The sequence below is a fragment of the Wasmannia auropunctata genome, unplaced genomic scaffold (genome assembly GCF_000956235.1).
Source record: "Wasmannia auropunctata unplaced genomic scaffold, wasmannia.A_1.0 LD334722.1, whole genome shotgun sequence".
NCBI lineage: Eukaryota > Metazoa > Arthropoda > Insecta > Hymenoptera > Formicidae > Wasmannia > Wasmannia auropunctata.
In genome coordinates this window covers 35,426-55,885 of record NW_012028168.1, presented here as the reverse complement: position 1 = coordinate 55,885, position 20,460 = coordinate 35,426, and the positions used below count along the sequence as shown (strand labels likewise).

The following is a 20,460-nucleotide window of genomic DNA, read 5'->3' as shown; positions in this document are numbered from 1 at the left end:
GTTTGCTCGCTAGATTTTTAATCTTTTGCGCAGGCTAACAATTCGGGGTAGTGGCGATGCAATCGCTACAAAATTATTTTGATTTCCGTGCAACAAAATTATTTTCAGATCCAGTTTTGACCTTCCAGCAAAATCGTTCTTTCCGTGTGCAGACGCGAGCTGTCGGATTGACTTGAAAATTTCGCGTTTGTGGCGAATCATGAAAATTGTAATTACCCAGGGAAGTATAGCAACGAGTACGTCCGCAAAATAAAGGTGTGCCGTAAATGGAACATCAAATATTTCTTCGCGCGTAATGCGGCATGAAGCCACATCCGGTCAACGGAAAATGCGATGCTGATGACTTCTCTCGCATTAAACTTGCGGCGCTATCGCACAATTAAGCCTCTCTCATAAAATCCGCCGTTCCTTAAAAGCGAAGTCGCAACAACAGCAACTATGCGAGTCGCAGCAATCGGGATACTCTGTTGATAGCTTTTTGGACGGAACGGGTTTGATCGCTCCGAAAGCGATTAATGTCATCCTGTTTATATAATGTTTTCGTATATGACGTCATTAATCGCTCTTGGAGCGATCAAACTCGCTCCGTCCGAAAACACTATCAAGATTTCAGAGCAAGAACGGGAATAAATTCATTAACGAGGTTACGCTTTGAATATAAGCTGGTCGTCTGTAGGATTTCACGTACGGGACAGTCACTTTATTCTCAGCCTGAACTTTGTACGTATAACTTTGTAATATTAAACAGTGATAATACTTTATAACTGTTTAATATTTTTGGAACTGTTAACCTTGACTTCGTGTAAACGTAAGATACGTAGAACTTGATTTATCCGCATCGAATCTTGCATAATATTGTTGACATCGGCACGTCCCGTTGTACAAAATACAAACGGAAGACGACAGAGATGACACAACTGAAAGGTTACACAATTCTCTTTAGGACAATAATGAATAATGTATAATCGCTTTGTGTCTTTTCTTTCCTTTTTTTTTGTACTGTACATTTGTCCGCGCAAATGCATGCGCATACCCAATGAAACGCATTCTTCTTAGCTTTTTCAATGAAAAATTGCTGATGTTTCATCATCGTGATTAATCACAACTGGCCGAGGAGAATTAAGAAACGTGTATTGCGTGGATCTTTTTCCATTCATCAAAGTGTTATAAGAGATCCCGCGTTTCGCATCGTGAATTCCAATTTTTACGGGATATCACCTTGAAGCGGTTCGGCACCGAGAGCGCCGCGCTCGTATACCGTATTCGTGTCACGGTCACGGAGAGATTGCTTCGCGGGATTCAGGACCAGTTTTGAGCCATAAGACTTGCTCTTGGAGTGCAGGTATCTAAGAGACCTAAATATAATCTTTACTGAGGATAAAATGTTCTGAAATGGTTTTTCTCTTGCTTCTGTGAAATTGACACGTTTCAAGATACCAGAATATTCGTATATAAAACACTCGAATAATTCTCGCTCTTTGAATTCTGTGATAATAAATAAATCATTTCTCGTCATTTAAATCCATCGCCATTGTCATTTAGAGCTTGTTTACGTTTAAATATTAGTAATCTAGTAGATTTACGACATAAAGAGCTTATATCAATACATATTTTATGGCGACACGTGTTACATCAATATATATTTTATATTTAAAAAAAATACAAAATGATTCTGTGTGAGAATGATTTAAGATCCTCACGTCTATAAGATTCTTACTAATAAATCATTGTTATAGTCATTTAAATTCATCGCCATTGACATTTAAAACTTTTTACATTTAAATATTAGTAATATAGTACATTTCCGATACATTGTAAATATAAAGATTTTATATCGATACATTTTTTATCACGAGATGTATTATACCGATACATATTTTACATTTTTAGAAAACACAAAATAATTCTGTGTAAAAATAGTCCAAGATCGTCACGTGCAACAGATCTCTTAAATTGAATAATCGCGGAGAAAAGTGTCTGCAGCAGCAATTAAAAGCAGCAATTACGCAGAAATTATGCTCGTTACTTGTTCAACCAGTTTCCTGGATCCAGAGAAAGATAATCGAGAAAGGCGAGTGAAAAAAAGTCCCGTACGTTTTTGTCGGAGAGGCCAATTGGAGGAATTCTTAAGAAAGTAGCTGGGAAACGCGAGCGGTTTGCGATAAAACGCACCGTTAAAACGGTTCATAAACGTGGGATCGCATCGCTCTAATAATTCATTCCATATATAATAAATACTCGACCGGCTGAAATGACAATTTAATTCGCAATTCAAGGATAACTTGTAAAAAAGAACTTGTTGTTGTGCTTTTTGCAACTCCTTTGTCTTTTTTTCTCGTTTTTTCTCGCTAGAAACGAGCGATAAAGTTGCATATCATCTTCAATTCTGCTAATCATCTGGTGTGTACAGATGTAAACACTTTTTGTATCTCTAATGCGTAATACATAATGATTGAATCGCTTGATTTATTAAAAAAGTCTATTAGAATATTCACAGATAAATGCATCCACGTGTTCTTATCCTTATCTTTTTTCCTCCAATAAATTTTAAACTGAATACTGTCATGTAAACTTTAAAAGGCCTAATGTCAAGGTACCATTGATCAATTTATCCTCAAATGTGGTACATTGAAATCCGGTTCGAAAGTGGCATCAAACGGAAGGTCTCATCAATTTGAAGCCAACACAAGAATTCAAGTTTGGAGCGATTCACCGTTTCAGAGAAAACAGCTCCTAAAAGTTTCAAAACCGATAGACACCACTTTTGTTCGGATTTTGATCGTGCTCTAACTTGTTCCAAAAATTTATTTTAACAAAATATGTTTAAATTGGGGTCGCCAAGAGTTTCAGACTTAACTAGAATTGCTCAAGAGATTCCATCATCAGCATCAGGGCAAAAAGTAAACGATTGGTTCATTGAGTTCAATGTAAACATTATTCACTCGAGAGTCTCGAGTCAAGAAATGATAAAGGACATTACAAAAACACTCTCGGGAAATTAATTAAGAGAATACAGATTTTATTCAACTGATTGTTCATTTTTTGCTTTCTTGGACAGTTCTAGTTAAGTCTGAAACTCTTAGTGATCCCAATTTAAACATATTTTTTGCTAAAATCAATTTTTGGAAATAAGTTAGAGCACTCTCTAAATTTTCTAGAGTGAATCTCACTCCAAAAGAGTGAAATCTCACTCCAAAAGAGCGAAAATACTGTCACTCGGTCACTTGAGTGGCAGTATTTTCACTCTTTAGAGTGAAATTTCACTCCAAAAAATTTAGAGAGCACAATTAAAGTTCATATACCTAAACAAAAGTGGCCGTCTGTCGGTTTTGGCACTTTTAGAAACTGTTTTCTCTGGAAAGTCGCTCTAAGCTAGAATTTTTTTGTTGGCTTCGGATTAATGACATCTTTTATTTGATACGACCCGCCTCTTTAGAACCGGATTTTGATGTACCAAATTTGAGGATAATGTTGGCATCAGTCTTTCTGAATATTCTGTGTACAAAAATAAGTTATAGCACATGTTATTATAATTGTATATTAGGCCTTCCACAAATGTAAAATTAACTTTGATCTCGGTCTAACTTGCTGCTTATCTCTTTTTAATTCTTAGAAAAGGATTAAAGCGAGTTCAACTTCGATTAAATCAAGTTAATCGCGAATTGTGAAACCGGGCCTTAGTAATGACCTATATATAAAGTATATATCCTTATTGATGTTTCGGGAAATCTTGCGTAAAATCCTACATTTAACATTAATTTCTAATCACGAAAGAAAGAAAGCGTGAATATTAAGTTGCACAAGTCACCAGCAGCGGCGTATTATGCAATAAAGCATAGCAATGTTATCGTAACATTTTAAGATTGCGAAAGTACAGCACTTTCGACAAATTTCTATTACGTAAACTCGTCTCTGTTTATGGTAGCACGCCGTGACCTAATAAACGATTGATTGAACGTACGCAGTATAACGACAGATTTGCAAACAACAGAGGAGTTACCACGTCGCGGAACTGGGGCGAGGAAAAAGAATTCAGACGCGGCTCTCGCGATTTTTCATGATTACGTGAAGTAGCCGAGCGAGAGAGACGCTGCCCGCGCGATTGCGAGGAACGCTATCTGATTTTCACGCCGCGCCGTGCGAAAGAAAACTGCAGGACGGAGGGATTCTTCGGAAACGTCACTGGGACAATGGGAGAAAGGCGAGCGCTATACTCACGTTTGATAACGACATATTGCGAGCATGGGACACGTTAAGGATCGTGTAGCGGATTGAAAGAGCGTGTCAAAATAAATGAGTAAACTGCACGATCGGAGCACGCGTTACGGGGCGTACGACCGAAAATGCGGAGAATTCGGCCCCGTTCACCGGTCTTGCACGTGCGCCGACCGTACGCTCGTGCATGCCTAGAAAGTTGACTTGACACGAGATATCGGTACGCGATATATCGGGCCAGTCGCACGGCTTTTCGACTTGTTCAGATCGGCGTTCGATCGCGGGTCTACGGTCGCGCTATACACACGATGCGATTTCTGACTTCAGGCCGTTTTGCACGCTTCACGTCGACGATGCGACGTGCACGTAAGTCTAATGCAAATGCTGACGCGCGCGTTGCCGGTCACATATAGGCGCGCGATACGATTTCCATTACACCGGGATACAAAAAGAAACGTATACGTGCGGCGAGGGGGGGGGGGCTCAGTGCAGCTCGCGAGCGCGCACTTTCGTTCGCGAGACGGTTTTTCTTTTTACTCACTTTCTAACACCGGTGTCATGATGCGCTCGACGGTTTCCACACTTGTCAGCGGCCGACGCGTGACTCGCAATTAGATGTTAAGACACGAAACTTCAAATGTGCAGTGGTCGGACCTGAATTCGAAAGTCGATCACGGACGCGCTCGGCACTTCCAGACGATCCGAGCGGCACCCGAAAACGCTCGAAAATGCCGCTGGCCCCACACCGGGATCCATTCTTATACCGGGACGGTATATGAGTCTTCAGGGTCAAGAAGGTAGGCAGTAAAATCGCGCCGCGATTTTGCACGAGCGTTGCATGGCAGCACCGTTGCCTGCATGTGAATGCGACTGACATCAGGTGTAATTTTATTGCCGCTGGCCGTAACAATAAGCAGAGCCGCGCTGGCGACGCGGCGGTATAGCGGTATGGAAATAAAATAGTAATTAACTTAACGACATACGGCGATTATGGATATTGGCCAATTAATTGAACGATAGGACCAGTGCGTCGCATATAAATATTCAATTAAAATTGTTAGCACGTCATATCGGCGGGCAATTCTCGCGTTTATTATACGTCAATGACCTGCAAAATTATTTCGCGAAAAGAAAATACTCTTCTGTAAAAAGAATGTAGAATTGAAAATTCTTTGAGGAAGGACTGTTTTAAATGAAATCAAATTGCGGAATTGTCGGAAGTGGAGAATTGTATCGCTTGGTACAATGTCGAGACTGTCATCACGCGTATTCATCAATTGTCACAATTGCTGTCTATGATAATTGTGAGAAACATTAATGTGATAAAAAACGCGATTTGATGCAAATACAAACTCGAATAATTTTTTAGTCAGTGCATAAGCATTAATTTCTTTTTTTTTTTTTTTTTCAGAAATAATGAACGTGACTATGCATGACAGCGTAGTTATTATAAAATCTTTTATATAATGAATACACAGAAAATATTGTTTTTTTAATAGAGGAATTATTGTGCTATTTAAGATATTTCTTATATACTTCCCATTAGATACACTAACTTGTATCTAAGTACGTAAGTTAATATTATGTAAGTCAATATTAGAAATTAAAAATATCTTAATGTTTAAGAGACTTATTAATATATGTTATATATGAAACTTTTAACAAGAACAAATTTGTGTGTTACAAGCTTTTCTGGTAAAAGATATAATTTAATTCAACCAAAATCATATGTATTAATTTTCAAGGATACGTTCTTTACAAATAATAAATTTGTAAAGAAAAATAATAAAAAATATGGTTGCGAAAGTTTATGTAGACGGAAAGAATTTTATTTTAAAATTTATCCTGAAAATCATGTTAATCGTGAGACAACATAGTTTTATAGTATTTCGACAAATTTTATGTATTTTCACTATTTTTTAACATATATACTACAACAAATTTATTGTAATGTACAGTAAAAAAACAGAGAAACCATATAAAATATATCGAAATACTATACACTGAAAAAAGTAATTTTGCAATTATAGTGAGAATTATTTAGGTACGAAAAATTAGCTAAAACAAATAGGTGATTAGTAAGCACTGCGATACCATATATGTTTTGTATTTAATATAGATAACAGAGACAGAAATTATATCTAAACTATTTGTCAAATTTAGCAAGAAAGTTCCTCTATGATGTTTCATCAATCCAAACTTCAATTCAGATTCCAATCACATTTAATTACGAGACCTTATATTTTCTTATATATATTCTTAGAATATTGCTGCTATAAATTCTATGTATGACAGACAATTTTTTAGCAGATACAAAAAAAAACAATGATATAATTTAAGTGTAATATTTAGAATTTTAGCTGAAATAGGGAAACATTTCCTTGAGTGTATATTATCCCACGATTAACATGATTTTCGAGATAAATTTTAAAAATATGTACACGAAAAATTTTTCCGTGTACATATTAACAATAAATAAAAAAATATCCAACATATAATAATAATACGATGATTTGAGAGCATGCTCATGCTTGACATATTCGCTCTCTCTACCACGCACTTATCGCATATAAGTTAAATACATTTAATCATTTTATAATCATTATATTATCATAATTTTATCATTTTATGACTAATGATATGTATATGAGTAATGATATACAGTTATAAAATGCTAAATAAATGAGTATGAGTTTTGTCAAATCGTGTCACGTACGATTTGAAAAAATATCATGATTCTATTTAGAAAACATGAGAAATTTTATAAAGATATCGATATAATTATTATTTCATAAAATTGTAATATGTACATAAAATTAATGTAAAATTTTTTACAACAAATCTATTTTTATAAACATCAAGTGCAGGATAAAACTACACCATTAGATTGTTATCATAAATTGATAAAAAATTACATCAATTGTATTCGATTTTTTAAAACGTTTAAAATACACGCAAAATAAAATATATAATCTCAGAATTTTTTGTCTATATTTTTCACTGTTTATTTATTTTATATTTTTATTAATAAATGTTAGTGTATTTAATTTAAAAAAATTGATAAAATACGATTTAGATAATTAGTACGCATTAGGCAATTGTTTTTTAAATCATATAATAATTGTTATATTTTGTAATATAATAAAGTATAAATAAAATCTTGCACTCATTTCATGTTGATATTCAGTGCAATGGAAATCAAGTCCCTCACGTTATACTTGTCATTCTACTTGCCTTAGAAGTGAAATGTAATACGCGCAATAAAACCACAGAATAAATATGGACTAAGTAAAATCACGAATTAAATACTGTATAAAGAATTTTCTCTTTTACTGACGTTGCACATGCAGTTGTAACACACGTGATTCTAAGGATTCCTATAAGGACGACAAGTTTCGCACCTGAGGATGGGACCACCTGGGTCATTTGCTGGAATTGATTATCCATCTTGACGGTTATCCGTGGAGATCAGTCACATGAGGAGCACGCGACGACGAAATGACTGACTTGGCACTGATGGACGGAATGATGCGCACCTTATGAAATGAAGTGCACGTCGCTAATGGAATACGTTACTGCTACGTGTTTCTATATAAACGAGTACGGACTTCGGGCCAGTTTGATCTTTACCCTTCCGCCGTCACTCGCCGTCACTCGCGGCTACGTTACGTCCTATCTACTTTGTCTCTTCCCCTCCACTTAATAGACATTTAATATGCTCCGAATAATCTCCATTCAATGTCCAGTGCATCTTGAGGAGAGAAAAATAAAAAAACTAAAGACGATTACATTGTAGATCACAAAAAGCTATGTTATTATTTAAATCGTTCCACTGAAGGATATCGTTCCCGTTCTCCTACTTTTTTCGTGGAATTAAGTCTTACCTATTATTTATCTTACTTGTGCAGACTTTTCTATCTATTTGTTTCAAATCATCTGTCACAGAGGTTCACTACGGAAAGTCTAGAATTGTTTATCGTATTTATTTCGCGCATTATTTATTAAATTAGAAAGCTGCAATAAGTAACCTCTTTTTTTAATATTTTTGCTAAAGAAAGGGATTATAGAAGGGATTACAAAATGGTTGAAGAATCTGTTATTAAAATGTAATGCGCCGGACGAAGAAAAAGCTGTATGCGTTAAATTTTTGACGTGTATAAAAAAAAAAAATTCACTGCATTCAGCGAGCGTGCTATCAGTACTGTTGCATCATTTCGTTCTTGTTTGTCTATTTAATGATAAAAATAAAATGACATAATTGCGCTGATAGCACATTTCCTAAACGCAATCTACGAGTTTTTGAATGAACTCATAGGATAATTACGAGCACATTAACAGTAAACGTCAACAGGCCACGTTATTCTTTGTTCCAGTTCATATTATTCACTATTATTATATATAAAAATAATTTAAATAAATTAAACAATCCATTCATGTATTAAAGTAAATTTTTTACTTTTATGTCGCACATGAATAGTAAATGAAATCTGCTGTCGGAGTGAAAAAATATTATAAGAATGTGACATTTTCGACATCGCGTACATTGGATAAAACAATTTTTTTACCAGTAATTATCAAATTAATGTGCTGACGATAACTACCACAAAAAAATTACTACGCAATTCTAATCCGATAAGCAACTACAAAACGCAAATTAGTATTGAAATATTAGAGATACAATACAAGATAAAATTAAAGTAGATAAGGGAACGAATCTACATGGGCTTTTTAAACCATATTTACACACAATTTAGTTTTATCTTAACAATAAAAATATTAAATAATTAAAAAAAACAAACAAAAAACATAAAAGCCTCGATGTTCGTGCGTGATACAATGTACATAAACAAAATAATATAACGATACAATAATAAATGCGAACGTTTCGACCTATGATCAAGTCACCCTCGTTAAAATTAAAATATTAATACTTGATGAAATAAAATTAGACGAGTGATGAGTAGAACTCAATAAATACCAGTCTATATATTTTTATATATAGTTCCCGGTTTAATGTAATATATCTATTAAAATGTGCAGCTTTATTAAAAATGTTACGTGTTCGAAAGTAATGTAATATATTTATTGAAATTTGTATTTCCGGCTGAAACAGACTTATTGTTAGTCAAATCGAAACGCCACGCGCTTTAATATTGCAAATTAAATGATATGATTATATTCTAATAACTCTTGTTTACTCGTTTTATCTCTGTTCTCTTTCGTTTCTAATTTATTTCAAAATATAAGCCAATACGTAATTTTTGTGACAAAATAAGATAATTACTTGTTTTTTTATATTTTTATTAACGTTGTGTATACCGATAAATATCTATGTTAATGCAGATTTTTAAATTATTTAAATATAATCCGTATATGCTCCGTAAAAATATTTCTTTCAATCTTGTTCTATATTGTATTATATATTATATAATATTATAATATTATATATTATATAATTCTATATTATACAATATTATAATAATATTGATATAATATTGCAAATATCGTAATATTCACAAGTTTAATTTTATAATAAAGTTTAGTAAATAATTGACAGACAATTTAAAAACAATTTTTAATAAGACAAAGCGCGATGTATTACCGAATGTCCGGCTTTTTGATTACTGAAAATAAACTGTGCTATATTTTTGTTGACCATGAAAATGAGATTGATATAGATTTTTCTCGGTATTGATAAGAATATCTATTGCGGATTGAAAAAATTGATTTGTGTAGATTATCGAAGATTATCGCTGAAGATATATCAGAAATTCCAAAGATAATCTCTTGATAAACTATAAAAAATTCTGAAATCTAGTAGCATATTTTTAAATTATCAACATTTGCAACATTATGCAATGATAGTGACGTTTATACTCTTAATTATTAAAAAATGCTGCTAAATAAAGGTATTTGCGTGTATTTTTTACGCCTTTTTTTGCAGAATTATAAACATACGCGTGTATTTTTTACGCCTTTTTTTGCAAAATTATATACATACGCGTGTATTTTTTACGCCTTTTTTTGCAGAATTATATACACAGATTTATATACATAGATACACGCTCTACGTGTTTGAAGTTTGAAAATTTATAAACGCAATTTTTTGCTCAGTGTCAGTAAAAAATAAAAATTTGCAATAACGAGTTGATGATACATGCATATTTTTACGCCGTTTTTTTAATGACTTTTTTGCATGATACACAGATTTCTATACGTATATATTCACGTGTTACATGTTTGAGGTATCTCGAAACGTAACTTCTTGCTCATGTAAAAAATGAAAATTTACAATAGTGTGACGATGATACATAATTATTAATAGTCAACCCCGCGTTATATCATCTGGTTAAAAAAAGACTAGCAATTTTTCCGGATGCGCGAACTTGAAGATTAATCAGTGTGCGAAACTCGTTTTGAAATCTAACGAGAAGGAATGAGACGAACGATAACTAATTTTATCAATTATATTTATGTTTCTTTTCTGAAGAGACATTTATAAGCTTGCAATTGCGTTCACGCTGTGTCAGGTAAATTTTTCTTCCTTCCTTTTTGTTTTTGTTTTAGTATTATGCGCGCGTTTTCGTAACATGTGCGCACGTGAGCAGGATGCAGGAAAACAATTAACGACAAAAAACAAGGTACAAAGAGTAAATACACGCGCCTTTAATGGATGTTTGCCTGCAAAGTGTTACCGCCAATATCTATTTCCGTTATTATCAACATGAAGGTAAGAGATATCACTCTGTCCTCTCGTCTGTCTCCATAGTAATATCTACGCCAACCCTCCCCCCCTGTCTTGCTAAAAGAAAATAAATGAAAAAAATAGATTATTACTGTTGACTGTTGGATTAGAATAGAGAATTAAAGCTTAAAATTTTATGATGATTCTAGTAAATGGCGCGAAACACTGATAAATAGCGTTATCGAGCCGATTTCTCGGGGCATTTTATTCACGATAAGATGCGGCCGAAGGACTTTATCCTACTATCGCGTAAGCATTTTGAATGAATAGAACTGCGTCTCATATAATTATCTAGAAAAAGTGTTGTATTTATAACGCACTGCTGCTCTCGTGTGTTATTGCTACTCAAGGATGGCAGAATAAAACTATATTCTCTCTATTTTGCAGATTCCGTTTGATTTCCTTAAATTTTCCGTGTGTCAAAATTTAACGAGGATTGAACACTAATATTAGACTCAAAGCAGGTAAAATAATTGATTTGTAATTTTTTATCAAATTTATAACGGTGATTTTTTTTAGTTTGTTCAGTTTGTTTAGTTAATTGTTCATGATCTTTCGTTGCAATATGTAAATCTTATTTTCCAAAGCATATATACAGGGTATTCCGCCATACTCAAGGGGACAATTCTTTAATTTATTTTAAGTAAAAAAGTTTATATAAACATATGTCCTAAACGACTTAGTTTCTGAAATAAAATGTTTTAACAAAATTTTTAAACGTGTAGTAATAATATTAATATTTTTAAAATATTTTTTTGGAAATATCCTATATTTCGGAAACCAAGCCGTTTAGGACACATGTTTCTATAAACTTTTTTATTTAAGATAAATCAAAGTATTGCCTCCTTGAGTACAGGAATGTATTTAAGAAACATCCTGTATATACGGGGTGTCCCAAAAATCGCAAATCAAAATATCACAGCAAGAAAGTCTTCGAAAAATTAAATAAAAAAGTTATTTGTAAATTTTTATTGTAAGCAATAGTTTTTGAGATATAAGAGAGATTTAAATTTAGTCAATTATAGATTAGTCTCGCGTGAAGCGCGACCACTAACATTACGACGCGCTAACGATATGTTTCCGTTTAATCGTAATCTACAATTGACTAAATTTAAACTTTTATATCTCAAAAACTACTGTTTAAATTTACAAATAACTTTTTTACTTAATTTTTCGAAGACTTTCTTGCTATGATATTTTGATTTGCGAATTTCGGGACACCCTGTATATGTATATATATATATGTTTATTTATTTATTTATTAACTATTACAAATATAGATATGTTATCGTCGATATCAAGTTCTATCAGTATCAAGATAAAAACAAAAGATTGAAACGACATAGATAGAAAAAAGACGATAAATCTTGTTGGGTAATTCTGCAAGTAGATTGATGTAAAGCTAGTAAACGGATCTGTTAACGTGATTGTTATTATTCAAAATAGAAAATATTAATTTCAAAAATACATGCTTTGTAATATATACATTATTTACAACATACAATTTTAAAGATCCCGTAATATATTGGATAACTTTGATTTTTACGGGCAAAGCTGCGTCAGTTCTATTATAAGAATAAAAATAAAAGAAGGCATTACATAAACATATTATATAAACATAAGTCCATTTTTAAAGCTTTATTAAAAAGATACAACAAAAAAAAAGATGTACAAGCCTAGAAAATATTTTGTTCATGCACGTGTCACGCACTCTAAAGATTATGAAAAATTAATATATGAAAAAATATATATAGTATGTATAATGTGTGTGTTATTCAAAATATTTTTATCCGATATTCAAATTATTTCTTTTTTTATTTGCCGTTCGTCGATTTACATTTAAAGTACAAAACGTGTACAAAATGTGATTTATTAATTTTAACGCAATAATAATTAATATGTAATTTAAAATTTTCATAACATTCATCATTACGTAAATGTACCATTTGCATCATAAGTATCAATTATAATATCAATAACTGCATAAAACATAACAGTATTTCCTTGTTCAAGGTTACCAAGATATGTTTTTTATGTTACGAAATTTTCTGTGATTATTAATTCTATTTCCGCATCAGTTTATACATCATATCGATATGTTACTATTGACATGATTAACATTATATTTATCGCGAAATCAAAATGACGAGCAGCTGCCAATCGGATAAATCTGTAATTACAGTCTACAATACTAGGAAAACAATTTTTTATATAAGAACATATATAAATATATATAAACATGTATAAAAATATATAATTATATATAATTATATACAATATATAAACAATTTTTTTCTCATTTTTTAAAATGTGATTTTTTTGTAAAAAAAATAATGTAAAAATGATTCTTTTAATTATTTTTTATGTTTTCTTTTTATTATTATCATCATTTTTCTTGTATCAAACTATAATTTTACAAAGAAAAGAAACATATGGATATGTACGGACATATTTGCATATAATTATGTATAATTATATATTTTTATATATGTTCTTATATGAAAAATTTTTTACCGGGTTCTTGTATAGTTTTTTGCATTTTTTATAGAAATTCCGTATAGAATAATAGCCGCAAGAATATAATTAAAGTCTACAAGGTTTTGTAAAAAACAATTAAGACAAAAAATGCAAATGTACAAACATAAGACATCTCATTTGATTTTATAATGGCTTATATAATTTACATACTATCTGCATAAGAAAAAACAAATGGAAACTAGTTCAGTAATATTTGCTGAGTTGTATAAATTTATAACGATAATGATTATCAGCTGTCGATCTCTATCTTATTCGACGTATATTCAACGTAGTTAAAAGTGAATAAAGATATAATCTTTGTTAGAAGTCTCGTCCAATAATAAATTGTTACCAATTATTCTCTTAGGAAAATGTTCAATGTACGAGGATGTGCCCAAAAGAATTCAGATTTTGAATCTCCTGTGCGCACTGAAGCAAGTTAGATTTTTATCGCTTAAATAAGTCTACGTATTGTGAAACGATCTGCAGATAAAAGAGCTGATCAATTACGTTTTTCTTCCGTGAATATGTACAACAAGGAACATGTATCAAAATTAAGTTTTCCGAATTATTTAAAAAAAAATAGCATTTCGTATTTTATATATTTTGAAACGATTAACTCACTTATAAATATGTTATTTAGCCATGGCATTAGCTTTATAGCTTTCTTCAGTATTATAAGCTTCAACTGCGGTTTATTCAATAGAAAACAAAGTTAATTTTACTCACACTCGCTGTTTTTTAATTAAAGTCATTAAAAAATCGGCAAATAGAATTGCAAAGAGATTACAACATGATGATCTCAACATACGTGCGGCATCTGTCACGTGTGCTGACTGTTTCACAATACTGCAGACTCGCAATATTTATTGGCAAAATCATGAACTTCATGGAACTGTTTTCTTTTTAAATTTCCGAAACTTTCAAGTATCACTTTGTAGTATGTGTATTAATAGTACAAACTTTGAAAAAAAATGGTATAATCTTTTTTATATTAACAAAAGCTCTCACAAAGGCTAGCAAAAGTTAACACAAAAGCTGAACTATTATAAAAGCTCTTAAGAAACACGCGCAATCGACAGCAATAAGTTTAAAAATTTATTTTATTTAAAAGAAAGAGGAAAAGCGTAGAAAAACACTTTCGCGTATTAATCGAGCATTGATCCAACGTTTGCACAGCGGTAAATGGCAAACGGCCGAATTATCGAGCGGAAATTTATCTACTCTCACGTTATCGCGTACGTAATGAAGAAAGGCTCTGTTTGCCGAAGCGACGCGTATGAGTGTGTGTGTAGTAAGTGCACACGTGTTCGTGATTCTGCACGATTCCCTCGACAGCGTGCGCCTCACGTGTATGGGTGTGTGTATGTGTAAACACCGCCGCTGCGAAGCATGTTCGATCGCGCTTCCGACTTTAGATAAATTTAGTTCTACTCGCCCAAGCGACGATTTCCCTTTCTACGGGTGTAGCTGTCCGATGGTCTTTGCATCGTTTAGTGAGAGTTCATGCGTGGGAATTGCATAAGCGCTTTAAACGGCCACGCGAGCCAACGGCTCAGCGGCTTTCAACGTGATATCAGAGGTCGCATCGGAAGCTGAACGGATAACAACATCTTCCGTGAAATTGATTTAGCCTGGAGCGCATCGGCAGATGCTTCCTCTCGATGAAAATATCGAGGCGGATGCATGCACGTATGAAAAATTTATGAAAGGTCGCGACAAACGGCGACTTTCCACTATAATTTGTTTCTCAAAGCTTTTCAATTTGAAATTTTTCAATTTAACTCTTATTGGCACGGTTGCATCTTTAGACTAATAGTATACTCCGCCAAATCAATTTTTAGCGACGAAAGAGAAAAAATAATGGAAATACAGTCGAACCTCGAAGCTCTATAACTCAAAAACCACTCGAATTTCTTCCTTTAAAAGCCATTATAATTGAAAAATTATAAACTCTCGTACAAAGTTTTTGTAAGTCGAATTTTCATATTAATTCTCTTTTACTCAAACGATTTCGATAAGTCGAAACTTCTAACTCGAAGATTTTTATAGCTCCTCCCTTGAGATTCGAGTTATCCGCGAGGTTCGCGGATACTGTATTTGATACAATAATTTATTACATTCATTGATATAATTTATATTTTGCTTTCATTGCTTTCTCTGAAAAAGGTCGATAAGACTTGAGCCGGTTGCCGAACATTCTTTTTTAAAACCGGGGAAAAGTCTAGTAATTGATTTGCTTTTATGTCATTTGTGCTAATAAAATCTATATGCCGTTCATATCGCCGTTTCCTACACAAGTAGTTACTTATAAAACAAAGATCAAATATCAGAGCAATCAGCCGAAGATTATTTTCCGTCTACCAGAGCGTCGAAAAATCAGTCCAAAGTTGGAGCGCTTCAGTTGAAAATTGGAGACGTACGATAACCGTGTTCTCAGGACAAGGGTTTCAGATTACGTAATATGAATAGAGAAGATGGCAGATTGCACAAATATATCCGTAGACACTCATCGTTTGACTACAACTTGACAATCAACAAAATTACACGAGCCTTTCTCCGCGCTGCCTTTCTCCTGCCACGGTGATTCTATAGCAAGTACTCTTGTAGAGAAGCTATCTGACTTTTAACTTTGTAAGTGAAGTTGGTGTTATCTTCATGAATCTCTCGTTACGAAATTCATCTGTTATGTTACTTCTCATTAAGTTAACTCGAGGGTACCAAGTATACGTCTGCGCGACGGATATAATTGCTAGGTCTTAATTCCGTCTCTCCCTCATATTACCCTCGTAATACAGCGATTCTCTCGTAATGCAAAATTTAGTCCTCTGTAGAGTCATTACCGTGAGAGGCTTTCGACCCTTTAGAACAATAGAAAATAAATGTACGGGGATAATCTTGGATGAAACGAGATAATGGCACACTCTACACCACTAATTTCATGTTATATAATCCAGAGAGAGAGAGAGAGAGAGAGAGAGAAAAGAACGATCAATTTTCTGTCGACTGTCGTGAAAACGCCGGAAATCGTGTTGCAATTCGAGTGAAACCGCGTAGCTACTATGAGCTTCGTAGGATTTGCTGACAGAAATGTAATCTGTAAATTAGTTACCTGATAGACGTACGTGACACGCGAGAAGTGTTTCGTCCAAGTAAATGAATAAGACTAAGCTATTCCAATTAGCTTCGACGATTAATAAATGCCGTTTGTACGGTGACGTATAATAGCCTGAAGCTATATGTTAACCTTGACCATCATTTACAGATTATCTCGCGGCACACTAGATCCGCTCATGACAACCCGTACAATACAAAGTCTAAAACTAATACATCAGTTTTGACTATTTTTCTATTTTTCTTGCCAAAAATTGAAATCTGGCGGAGTATATACTAGTCTGAAGGTAACAACAACGTGTCAGGGCTGGACATATTTCAAATACTTGTATTTGAAAAACAGTATTTGAAATATAATTTATATTTTGTATTTCAAAAAAGTTATTCAATATATTTTGTATTTCAAATACAATTTCAAACTATTTTGTATTTGAAATACTAAAGAAAACATTTATAAAAATCCTTAACAGCAATTAATAATAACTTAAATTTTTCTCATATGACAATTAACTAACTTAATTTTCGTCAAGTTTCAAGCAATGTCAAGTTATCAAAGTCAAATTTCATAATCTCACATAAGTAAATAGATTTCTCGTGCGGTTGATACAGAGTTGTTAAAGAATGTAAGAGAGTAAAACAACTTTTCTTTCTCTCTCTGTAAAAGTGGAGAGAGGACTGTTTTGGGGGAGGGAAGTTTAACATTATATATTATAATAATTAAAAGATTAAATTAAAAAATATTTTGTATTTCAAATAAAAACTTAAAAGTATTTTGTATTTTGTATTTCAAATCGAAAGATTGAAAGTATTTTTATATTTTGTAATTCAAATACATACTAAAATCGCGAGTATTTTGTATTTTAATTGTATTTCAAATACTTTAATGATGTATTTTGCTCAGCCCTGAACGTGCCCTAAGAGTCAAATTGAAAAATTTGTTCTGAAAAAAGTAACTAAAATGTCTTTTAGACACTTCTGCGAAAACTATCTAAAGGATATCTAAAAGACGTCGTGTGCGTTGATTTTGTATATCGTCTGGGAATCTGGCCGACGTCGATTTACTTATAATTTACGTAAGAATATTGATCACATGGTTGCCCCTTCTCTAGTTTTCGGTCGGAAAACCTCCGACTTCGGTTTTTTTCCGATAGACAGAAAAAATATCCGGTCAATCGCTTTAAACCATAGACTTATAAGATAGACTGCGCGGCCCTTTGTTCTCGGTGAAGCAGAAATCGATCGGAAGGGCACACGTCACACTTCTCTTGTCCTTATTCAATTGTTGGTGGGGAGAAGAAAAGAGGGGAGACCCGCGCCGCGCCGGCCGCCGTCAGACGTGCCGGACAAGGACAAGAGAAGTGTGGCGTGTAGCTCTCTCGCTTTCGATTTCTGCTTCACCGAGAACAAAGGGCCGCGCAGTCTATCTTATAAGTCTATGCTTTAAACTTTCATGACTCTCTCTTTTTAAGAAATGGTAAGTGTATAGAAACGGCATGAATTTTATTAGTTGTACATGTAACGCCACACAATCGAGTTTTTTCCTTCGGTTTCAAAAAGAAATCTCCGGCGGGTGGCAGTCAAATCTGATGACCCTTTTTTGATAGTGGTTACTACCAACCTCCGGTAGGAAGGCCCTCGATCTCCGGCGTAACATTAGTTGAAAGGTGATACCGACCAGCGACATAATAATAATAAACGTAACGTCAGAGCTTATGGAAAATAAATTAAGAGGTGTGCATTCACACGGAGACGCGGACGTGATTGACGGGACGAGACCGGCGGCGGTGTGAGAAGCGAATTATACGGTCGCGGATAATTCCGCTGCTCCATTTCTCCCAGACTGCACCGTCATTGCCGATTACCGGGCTATACGATCATCGAGCCGCTCGTATTACCGCGAGTTAGAAAGTAGCGCGATCGGGCGGCCGTATACGTCGCGCAACCCGAGGACACTTAGCGTTTCTTGCTGCGCCCGCTGACGAAATAATGCACCGTCGTCGTTTAATGACGCAGCTGTCGCCGTTAATGACGTCTTCAATTATCGAGCCATCTGCCGCGCGCGGAAAACCCCTCGTCGCCGATTTTTGAGACGAACACCGTACGCCAGATGCGGGTCGCAAATAATCTAACGATCTTAGATGGCGCAGCCATCTCGAGAAGCCGGTTTTTTTCCAATGTACCTTGTGCGTGGTTCTTACGTAGATCTACGTGGCCTCTGTTTTATTGAAAATTGAAAATATATATTTAAATCTGTTTAGTTATTTCATATTTATCACGATCTTACAGCTTCTCTTATTACGAGATATCTTTCTCTCTCTCTCCCTCATCTCTGATCTCTGATCTGACGATGGATTTATAATTATTTGTAAACGTCGCAAACAATGAATAATGATTTGCAAGTAAAATCGTCGTCGCAAAAAAAGAGATGATAACACAGTTGACTATACGCATTTTATTATTACTACAAAAAAAAATTATAATAAAACAGAATATAAGTTCTAAATAAAGCGTGTTACTTGAACTCCTCGAATTTTTTTACAATCAGCTCATTGTTTATTGGCACGATTTCTCGGCCGATACGGAACAAAAGCGATCTTTTTTCGGTTGCGGAATTACCTAATTAAAGTCTTCGTGCGCAGCAACGCGTGGAGTGATTAACAGAGTGACAATGTGATTTAAAATGCGACTCTTTATACAAGCGATACACGGAAAGAACGATTTTGTTGAAAGGTCTAAAAATTTAGCTAAATATATACAGATCTGAAAATAATTTTTTGTTGAATCATCAAAATAATTTGCTGGAATGTTAAAACTGATAAACATTGCTATAAAACATTTTGATATTCCAGCAATCATTTTGACTTTCGTGCAAAATTATTTTGATTATTAAACAAAAATTATTTTCAGATCTTGATTCAGCAAAATTGTTCTTTCCGTGTATATGATACGAGTGATTCGATCCTTTTCTTTTATTAAACAGATGACTGAAAATTGTATTGGAATTTATCAAATCTTACCACAATGAATAAAATTTGCACAGATGAGAAGCTTCAGGGCGATGCCGAAAATTATTGCAATTATATGTCTATATAATATTATAATATATAATATATACAAAATGTGCTAATTATAGCTCCATGTGAAAATATTATCATTTCTGTGAAATCCGATAATCCGAATTGATAGCCACAGTATCTTGCGCTAATTAATTCAGATTACGGAGAGATTGCATTACGTCATAAATTAATATAATCTAATATACATATTATTATTATTATTATATGCACATATGTAAATTGACGAAATCTAATTTACTATCGTACATTTGTATTATGAGCTTAATTACAACGGAGGTTGAATGAAATAAATAATTCCGTATTGTAATCGAATTGCTTACGCCTAATACATATACGTTGCTGTATCTGCGGTATATTACGTAATTACTGCTCGTTTTGCAGGCTGTTGGTCATCTCATTTGTCTTGCAGTGGGTAATTAGTACATAATTATGGAGCGCAGCCTTGATCCGAAAAAAATGGTGCATTTTAAAATATTAATTGCATAATGCAATTTTTTTCATCGATTTTTTGCACCAATTACTTACCTGTATGCCACGTGACTCCGCTAATCATACAGGTTAGCAATCTTGCAAGTCGATAGTCGGGTTTGATTGCAAAAAAAGAAATAAAATTAAAGTAAATACGGCCATTCAAACGGTCACTCGGTCAATCTCGTCCGGCAATATTGCGTAAAGCGGTGCGACGCGACGCGATGCGACGACGGCGGAGCCTGCAGAGGCACGACGTGTCGTCGCCGCGGCCGCGCCGCGCCGCAGCGCATCGCGCCGGTGTCGAGTAACGGTTAATTCCCG

At 33.8% G+C, this 20,460-nt stretch overlaps 1 protein-coding gene and 1 long non-coding RNA gene across 5 annotated transcripts in view; one reads left to right on the top strand and one right to left on the bottom strand.

Annotated features, from left to right (window-relative positions):
• Positions 1-20,460, bottom strand: part of LOC105458043 (alpha-tocopherol transfer protein-like) — a 37,562-nt gene that overhangs the window by 9,149 nt on the left and 7,953 nt on the right. Inside the window, exon 1 of one of the 4 annotated variants that reach the window (XM_011703079.1) lies at positions 16,590-16,659. The exons of 1 other annotated variant lie outside the window; for it this stretch is intronic. Coding sequence is in view for 2 of the 3 variants with exons in the window: in XM_011703074.1 (XP_011701376.1) it covers positions 7,617-7,662 (46 nt within the window). In the remaining variant the exon portion in view is untranslated. Of the gene's footprint in view, positions 1-4,756; positions 4,928-7,616; positions 7,809-16,589; positions 16,660-20,460 lie in introns of those variants that run through there. 2 more of the 4 variants (XM_011703074.1, XM_011703075.1) reach the window with 2 other exon arrangements.
• On the top strand, positions 39-2,499 carry LOC105458045. The gene is made up of 2 exons (XR_975476.1): positions 39-1,342; positions 1,891-2,499. It is a non-coding gene; the product is annotated as an uncharacterized LOC105458045 (long non-coding RNA).